At 44.6% G+C, this 7,513-nt stretch overlaps 4 protein-coding genes across 5 annotated transcripts; 1 reads left to right on the plus strand and 3 right to left on the minus strand.

Moving 5' to 3' along the window:
* Positions 1-344: 344 nt before the first annotated feature.
* Positions 345-1,076, minus strand: LOC108148878 (mitochondrial transcription rescue factor 1). Of its 2 annotated transcripts, XM_017276179.2 has the most exons (3): positions 773-1,076; positions 634-706; positions 345-581 (listed from the first exon to the last, which is right to left on the minus strand). In XM_017276179.2, the coding sequence occupies exons 1-3, from the start codon at positions 1,063-1,065 to the stop codon at positions 378-380; spliced, it is 570 nt and encodes a 189-aa protein (XP_017131668.1). In that variant the 5' UTR covers positions 1,066-1,076; the 3' UTR covers positions 345-377. The 2 variants fall into 2 exon arrangements, with proteins under 2 accessions (XP_017131668.1, XP_017131670.1); XM_017276181.2 differs by lacking the exon at positions 345-581 and having other exon boundaries at positions 634-701; positions 773-1,065.
* An 81-nt stretch (positions 1,077-1,157) lies between these two features.
* On the minus strand, positions 1,158-2,218 carry LOC108148877. Its single transcript, XM_017276178.2, has 2 exons — positions 2,042-2,218; positions 1,158-1,992 (listed from the first exon to the last, which is right to left on the minus strand). The coding sequence occupies exons 1-2, from the start codon at positions 2,137-2,139 to the stop codon at positions 1,158-1,160; spliced, it is 933 nt and encodes a 310-aa protein (XP_017131667.1). The 5' UTR covers positions 2,140-2,218.
* Positions 2,219-2,352: 134 nt separating this feature from the next.
* LOC108148562 (mucin-5AC) lies at positions 2,353-3,723 on the minus strand. Its single transcript, XM_017275608.1, has one exon. It carries the CDS (start codon positions 3,718-3,720, stop codon positions 2,353-2,355), a length of 1,368 nt encoding a protein of 455 aa, XP_017131097.1. The 5' UTR covers positions 3,721-3,723.
* A 239-nt stretch (positions 3,724-3,962) lies between these two features.
* LOC108148772 (116 kDa U5 small nuclear ribonucleoprotein component) lies at positions 3,963-7,512 on the plus strand. The gene is made up of 7 exons (XM_017275978.2): positions 3,963-4,080; positions 4,207-4,328; positions 4,390-5,058; positions 5,117-5,208; positions 5,276-5,467; positions 5,526-7,028; positions 7,085-7,512. The coding sequence occupies exons 2-7, from the start codon at positions 4,215-4,217 to the stop codon at positions 7,440-7,442; spliced, it is 2,928 nt and encodes a 975-aa protein (XP_017131467.1). The 5' UTR covers positions 3,963-4,080; positions 4,207-4,214; the 3' UTR covers positions 7,443-7,512.
* The last annotated feature ends 1 nt before the right edge of the window (position 7,513 follows it).

Here is a 7,513-nt window from a genome sequence, read left to right on the forward strand (position 1 = left end):
TTTTGATTGGTTGTGAAAAGTATATACAAATATTATAATGTTGAATTTGTAAGTCAACAAACAGATTTTAATTATATTTTACAAAATTTGAATGTTTGCTATTTATCAGTAAATTTGTTATCTTTTAGTTTTAAGATTAGACTTTAAAAAGTCTCAAGTCTCACTAAAACGAAATAATGACTGAAACAATACCAAAAGTTTTTTTATAATAATGCTTCTGCCTTTGAAATTAATTGATTTCTAGTCTTATTAAAATTTTATTCATAAAACTTACACGAATAGGGGGCTTCTTATTCTTGCTAGTGAAACCATTGGAGCACCCTTGAATTAATAAAAAAACGTAGTTAGCAGCATCATCTATTTATTCCTAACTTGGTTTAGTGATCAACGTGTTCAGAGGATTTGAAGGCGTTGGGTCCCCGGTAGTTCTCGACCAGCAGTGACTTATACCGCCGCAGATGGACGCTGAGTCCTTCCTCGCGTTCGCTGGCTGAGAGGATTGAGACGCGGGCCACGACCAGGTGGGATGGATTCGATTGGCTGAAGCCCCGGATCACATCGATGTCATCGCCGATTTCGAGCTAGAATAAGACAATTTTTAATGGGATTTCTAAGCAAATAGGTACTCCTTACCTGAGCACTCTTCTTGGGCAGCTTTTTGCCATTGACTCGTATCTTGCTCTCATAGAAATTCAGTTCAACTTTGCTGGTGAGGAGGAGATTCGTTATGGTTATAAGGAGCACTTCAAGGTTTTCTGGGGAGAGTACTTACTTTCTGGCCATGCCCAGGCCAGCTTTCAGCAGGAGATCGGCACGCAGCGAGTTCACCTTGGTCTTGACCACCTTGGAGTCCCTTTCGTCCTTGAAATCCTCATCATCCTCGTCGTCGCTGTCCAAATCATCAGACGCTCGCGAGGATTTCTTGTCATATTTCCATGTGCTGCAACTGGTGTGCAAAGCAGACTGAAGTCTACAAGGGGCTGGTAATCTCAGTAGACTGTTGGCAAGAATCGGCGACTTAAAACCTCTGCCTATCCTCATTATTTGACGAAAACTGCGGAGCATTTTGTGTGCGGGCGCCTTAAAAAATTACGATAACAAACTGAGAAACATAACCTTAAAAATAACAGCTGATGCGGCCGCGTTGCCAACTATCTTTACGATTTGCTAGCAGGTGCCTTTTTGTTTCGCTTCTTTTTGGGTTTCTTGTCGGGATTGGGACGTATTTGGTGGACAGTAAGGGGGCGATAGGTTTGTAGATCTCTGGGCAGAAAGTCGTCTTCGACTGGCTCCACTTCTATGGGCTCTAAGCTGCAGAATTCCTCCTTTTCTACAGGTTTTTGATTGGCTTCTGTATTCAACTCCTTACTTTTTCCTTTCATGGCTAAATTTCGAAGTGCATTGCCTAGTTTTTGGGACTCCACTTGGACATCTAGGCGGTCCAGCTTTATAGAGGGTTTATTTGATGAACAGGATATGAAATCATCGTCGAAATCCATTTTTTCAGCAGTGGGAAGTGGCATCTTTCTTTCCTCTTTAATTGGTTCGATTTCTATTGGTTTTTTCTTCGGCTTCTTGTGGATTTTAGTTTCTACCTTTTTAACAGACGGAGGCGTTCTTTTTCTGGCAATAACCCATTGTTCCAGCTCAGCACTTATAGTTCTTAAATCCAATGGTAAAGCCAGGCAAACTGCTCTCACCCCAAAGATTTCCATGGTGAGCTCCTCCAGCTTGGGCTGTGCATAGATGGGAGCAGTGGCCACCTTGACGGATGCACTGGTGGCTATCAAACGGATGAGATGAGCTGGTCGCAGGCTCAAGGAAACCACCAAACAGGAGAAACGCTGCGAATTAATGGCTCGCAGGGAACTTTCCAGGCCGAGATGTATGCCAAATCGAGTGGCAAAGGATTTCGGTTCTGCCCCGCTGCTCTGCATACTCTTTTTTAGGATCTGTCGAAACTGCAATACATCCTCATCCGGCAAAACTGGACTAAAAGTGACAAAATTAAAACCTGTTGATTGAGTTTTATTAGCTTTACCTGTGTTGCTTATACGGATTGGCTAGAACTGTTCGCAGTTTGGGTAGAATTTTCTTCTTGCCCTTGACTTCTTTCTGTTTTATGCTAGCCAAACTCATATTTTCTACTATGAATTACTTCAAACAGATTGAATTGCTGTGAAAATAACCAACTAAAATGTGTTTTGCTTTTGGCCAGTGTGACTGCCTTTCATGTCTTAAAATATACCATTTATATGACAGCAATATTAAAAAATACTAAAAGTATACCAGCATTAAATAAAACGACCGCTTGCAGTTAAATTTAAAAAATGTCTTTATTTTTATCAAAAATTAGTACCAGTAAAGTTCAGGTTCTGTATCTGAAGAATACTTTAATTTTCTCGGTCTTTGCCTCACGGATTCCTCAACGGCACTCAATCTTCGTTTAGTTGTGGTTTCTTCTTGAGGTTTATTTATCTCAGTTGTTGTCCAATGAAATCCTGAAGTTGTTGATGTAGTAGAAGTTTCCACTTCTGTACTACCAATCACTGTATCTAAATATGATGTTGAAGTTTCAAAGCCCGGAGTAGTGGCAATTATATCCAGTAGTGACGTGGTGGTTTCCGGGTTTTCAGTGGTTAATAAAAGTCCTTCTGTGGAGGTTTCTATTGTTTCAGTTGTACTTTGATAATCTGTAGATATTGTAGTGGTTGTTTCTGAAGATTCTGTACTGACATCATATATTTCTGAAGTGGTTTCTAAAAATTGGGTTGTTGATTCCGGTAAAACTGTAGTGCTGGGACTTTTACCTAATGATTCGGTACTAAAAAACTCTGGACTTGATGTTGTAGAAAAATCTCCAATAATAGCCGTTGATTTTGGAAGTTCTGTGCCACTTAAAATTGATTCTGTAGTAGATTCTAAGGATTCCGTACTAAAAAATTCCGGACTGGATGTTGTAGAGAAATCTCCAACAACAGTCATTGATTCTGGAAATTCTGTGCTTTGACCTTTTTCTAATGATTCTGTGCTGAAAAACTCCGGACTTGATGTTGTAGAAAAATCTCCAATCGTAGCCGTTGAGACAGAAAATTCTGTACTACTTAAAATCGTTTCTGTAGTGGACTCCAAGGATTCAGTACTGAAAAACTCCGGACTTGTTGTTGATGTCGAAATTTCCCAACTATTAGGATTTGATTCCGTAGTAACTTCTAAAGATTCTGTACTGGTAAGCTCGGGCTTTGTTGTCGTTGTAGAATATTCATAGGTTGTTTTAGAATCCGTGTCTTCAGTACTGGTCATTGCCAGCCATGCTGTTGTAGTGGAATCTAAAATACTTGTGGTTGTTTCAGGCGGTTCTGAAGTAACAAAACCTGATTCTGTTGTGGAAAAATCAGGTTGAGATGTCGTACTATCAGTGCTTGTGATAGATATATCCTCAGTGAAATAAGTAGTTGTCTCCGTTGAAGTCGTTGATTCCGCGATTGTTGTTGCTGTGGTTGTCTCCCAAAAATCTCCACCAAATGTGTTGGTTAAATTTACAACTCGCGGCTTATACGGTTCGTAGGTTTTCACTTTATACGGCTTGTGATTCCTTATGTATTCCTTGGCAATGTTTATCCATTCGTCGCGATCGAGAATTTCGTTTAGTTTTCTACTTGAGGACACGAGTTGCGCCATTAAAAGAAGCAAACACAATTTCTTCATAATGATGCTCATGCCTGCAAATGACAAACCTTACTAATTACACTCGTCAATAGCAATGTTATATAAACCCAAACTGTCTACCTGGATTCGTTGGCTTTTCAACTACCTGCCTCCTGGAAAAATGTTAATTAGGTTTAATGACTTGGGATTTTTGAATTTTGCCGCCAGGGCTACAGAAGCCCCTTGTTTTTATGTTGGCAATGCTGTAAACAATGCCGGCATTGGAACAGCTGTTTACTTTTTTGCGACAAGAAGAAGAACAGCGTGTTTTCAATCCGCGTTTTTGTGTAAAAATTGTAAAATCTTCATTTATTCGCTATTTTTAATCGTCTTTAACAAGATTATAGTAATTAGAAGGTGTTTCAACCTTTGGTGAGTAGTTGGTAATATAAAAAAGGCGCCAAAAATATTAATATTGAGCAACCGCAAAAGTTTACAACTTCATGTGACGCGGCAGGCAAATCTTGAATGAAATAATTAAAAATGTATATTTCTTAGACATTATAATGGATTCCGATTTGTACGATGAGTTCGGCAACTATATTGGCCCCGATTTAGACAGCGATGAAGATGATGACCAAAGTATCTATGGCCAACCCGATGTCCAGGATGATCCTGAGGTATTTGTAGAGAGAGAAAAGTACTTAAAGGTATAAATAACCACTTTAATTAAAACTAAAGGACCCCATGGATGAGGACGAAGCGGAGCCGCAGGAGGACGAGGACAAGGAGGTGACCGCCGTGGTGCTGCACGAGGACAAACGCTATTATCCCTCAGCCGTTGAGGTTTACGGGCCGGATGTGGAGACCATTGTCCAGGAGGAGGACGCCCAGCCGCTGGACAAGCCGCTCATCGAGCCGGTAAAGAAGCTCAAGTTCCAGATCAAGGAACAGGACATGCAGGAGACCACCTACGACATGGAGTTCATGGCCGATCTGATGGACACACCGCCGCTGATCCGCAACGTGGCCTTGGTTGGCCACCTGCACCACGGCAAGACCACCTTCGTCGACTGCCTCATCCGGCAGACGCATCCGCAGTTCGAGAACATGGAGGAGCGCCAGCTGCGCTACACGGACACTCTGTTCACGGAGCAGGAGCGCGGCTGCAGCATCAAGGCCACGCCGGTGACTTTGGTCCTGCAGGATGTCAAGCAAAAGAGTTATCTGCTCAACATCTTCGACACCCCGGGCCATGTTAACTTCTCGGACGAGGCCACCGCCGCCATGCGAATGTGCGACGGTGTGGTTCTGTTCATTGATGCCGCCGAGGGCGTCATGCTGAACACGGAGCGGCTGCTCAAACACGCGGTGCAAGAGCGCCAGGCCATCACCGTGTGCATCAACAAGGTTAGTGGCCATTTTAGAGACTGTTTAAAACATGCTCATGTTTCTCTTGACCTCGTAGATTGATCGGCTCATTCTGGAGCTGAAGCTGCCGCCCCAGGATGCCTACTTCAAGCTGAAACACATTGTGGAGGAGGTCAATGGGTTGCTGAGGTGAGTAAAAACAAGTTTTACACATTTTTCCTTAAAGATAACATGCTTATTTACGCTTAACATTCAGCACCTATGGCGCTGCAGATGATAATCTGTTAGTTTCGCCTATTCTGGGCAACGTATGCTTTGCCAGTTCTTTGTACGGCTTCTGTTTCACCCTGAAATCCTTTGCCAAGCTCTATGCGGACACATATGAAGGAGTGGCGTACCTGGACTTTGCCAAACGCCTCTGGGGCGACATGTACTTCAATAGCAAAACGTAAGTGGCTTTAGCAGACACCAATAGCATCATTTAATAATTATCCATTTATAAAAAGGCGTAAGTTCTCCAAGAAGCAGCCGCATAACTCGGCACAGCGCAGCTTTGTGGAGTTCATCCTGGAGCCCATGTACAAGCTGATTGCGCAGGTGGTGGGCGATGTGGACACCACCTTGTCGGACACCTTGGCCGAGCTGAACGTTCGCGTTTCCAAGGAGGAGATGAAGTCCAATATACGACCCCTGCTGCGCCTCGTGTGCAATCGTTTCATGGGCGATTGCAGCGGTTTTGTGGACATGTGCGTGGAGCACATCAAATCACCCCTGGAAAACGCAAAACGAAAGGTGGATCATATTTACACTGGACCAAAAGAGGGTGACATCTATCGGGATATGATATCGTGCAATCAGTATGGCACCCTAATGGTACACAGCTCCAAGATGTATCCCAACGATGACTGCACCTTCTTTCAAGTGCTGGCTAGGATTGTATCTGGTACTTTGCATGCTGGTCAGGAGGTGCGTGTCCTTGGCGAGAACTACACGCTGCAGGATGAAGAGGACTCTCGCATACTGCAAGTGGGTCGCCTGTGGGTCTTCGAGTCTCGCTACAAAGTGGAGCTAAATCGAGTTCCCGCAGGAAATTGGGTGCTCATTGAAGGCATCGATCAGTGCATTGTCAAGACCTCCACCATTGTGGATATTAATGTCCCAGAGGACCTTTACATATTCCGGCCACTCAAGTTCAACACCCAGAGCATTATTAAGATTGCCGTGGAGCCTGTGAATCCCTCCGAGCTGCCCAAAATGCTGGATGGTCTGCGCAAGGTGAACAAGTCGTATCCACTGCTCTCCACGCGCGTAGAGGAGTCGGGTGAACATGTCATCTTGGGCACTGGCGAACTGTACTTGGACTGTGTGATGCACGACCTGCGTAAGATGTACTCGGAGATTGACATTAAAGTGGCGGATCCTGTGGTCGCTTTCTGCGAAACAGTTGTCGAAACAAGTTCTCTGAAATGTTTTGCCGAAACCCCAAACAAAAAGAACAAAATAACCATGATATCGGAGCCACTGGAGAAGGGCTTGGCCGAGGACATTGAAAACGGAACTGTTTGCATAAACTGGAACAAGAAGCGTATCGGAGAGTTCTTCCAGGTCAACTACGATTGGGATTTGCTGGCGGCGCGTTCCATTTGGGCCTTTGGTCCCGACTCAACGGGTCCGAACATCCTGGTGGACGACACCCTGCCCTCGGAAGTGGACAAGAACCTGTTGACGGCCGTGAAGGATTCGATTGTGCAGGGCTTTCAGTGGGGCACACGGGAAGGTCCACTGTGCGAGGAGCCCATTCGGAATGTCAAGTTCAAGATACTCGATGGAGTTATTGCCAATGAGGCGTTGCATCGCGGTGGCGGCCAGATTATTCCCACAGCCCGAAGAGTGGCCTACTCTGCATTTCTGATGGCCACGCCGCGTTTGATGGAACCCTATCTGTTTGTGGAGGTCCAGGCGCCTGCCGATTGCGTTTCCGCAGTTTACACTGTGCTGGCCAGACGCAGGTGAGTTTTGCGCGCCTCTTTTTATTAGGAAATCAGTTGTAAAATCTCATTTACAGAGGACATGTAACGCAAGATGCCCCCGTTTCCGGTTCCCCCATCTACACGATCAAAGCCTTTATACCCGCCATTGATTCCTTTGGATTTGAGACAGATCTGCGCACGCACACTCAGGGTCAAGCCTTCTGTTTGTCGGTCTTCCATCACTGGCAAATCGTGCCTGGCGATCCCCTGGACAAGAGCATAATTATACGGCCGCTGGAGCCGCAGCAGGCGTCGCATTTGGCGCGAGAGTTTATGATCAAGACGCGTCGCCGAAAGGGACTTTCCGAGGATGTGTCCATCAACAAATTCTTCGACGATCCCATGTTGCTGGAATTGGCGCGCCAGGATGTGCTGGTCAACTATCCCCTTTAGGCTTCAGAATTCTTCAGTTAACCCAATAAAACTCTTAGACATACTTTTGGAATTTCAATTTCATACTTTAG

The sequence above is a fragment of the Drosophila elegans genome, unplaced genomic scaffold (assembly GCF_018152505.1).
Source record: "Drosophila elegans isolate 14027-0461.03 unplaced genomic scaffold, ASM1815250v1 contig_476, whole genome shotgun sequence".
Lineage (NCBI taxonomy): Eukaryota > Metazoa > Arthropoda > Insecta > Diptera > Drosophilidae > Drosophila > Drosophila elegans.

What these genes read in the sequence shown, in the direction of transcription:
- LOC108148878 (XM_017276179.2), bottom strand. Translation starts at nt 1,065, where the DNA reads ATGCTCCGCAGTTTTCGTCAAATAATGAGGATAGGCAGAGGTTTTAAG. An exon ending in GGCCTGGGCATGGCCAGAAA is followed by an intron (nt 707 to 772) that starts GTAAGTACTCTC and finishes CCTCCTCACCAG; the next exon opens with CAAAGTTGAACTGAATTTCT. An exon ending in TGCCCAAGAAGAGTGCTCAG is followed by an intron (nt 582 to 633) that starts GTAAGGAGTACC and finishes GTCTTATTCTAG; the next exon opens with CTCGAAATCGGCGATGACAT.
- LOC108148877 (XM_017276178.2), bottom strand. Translation starts at nt 2,139, where the DNA reads ATGAGTTTGGCTAGCATAAAACAGAAAGAAGTCAAGGGCAAGAAGAAA. An exon ending in AATCCGTATAAGCAACACAG is followed by an intron (nt 1,993 to 2,041) that starts GTAAAGCTAATA and finishes TGTCACTTTTAG; the next exon opens with TCCAGTTTTGCCGGATGAGG.
- LOC108148562 (XM_017275608.1), bottom strand. Translation starts at nt 3,720, where the DNA reads ATGAGCATCATTATGAAGAAATTGTGTTTGCTTCTTTTAATGGCGCAA.
- LOC108148772 (XM_017275978.2), top strand. Translation starts at nt 4,215, where the DNA reads ATGGATTCCGATTTGTACGATGAGTTCGGCAACTATATTGGCCCCGAT. An exon ending in TCACCGTGTGCATCAACAAG is followed by an intron (nt 5,059 to 5,116) that starts GTTAGTGGCCAT and finishes TTGACCTCGTAG; the next exon opens with ATTGATCGGCTCATTCTGGA. An exon ending in GAGGTCAATGGGTTGCTGAG is followed by an intron (nt 5,209 to 5,275) that starts GTGAGTAAAAAC and finishes CTTAACATTCAG; the next exon opens with CACCTATGGCGCTGCAGATG.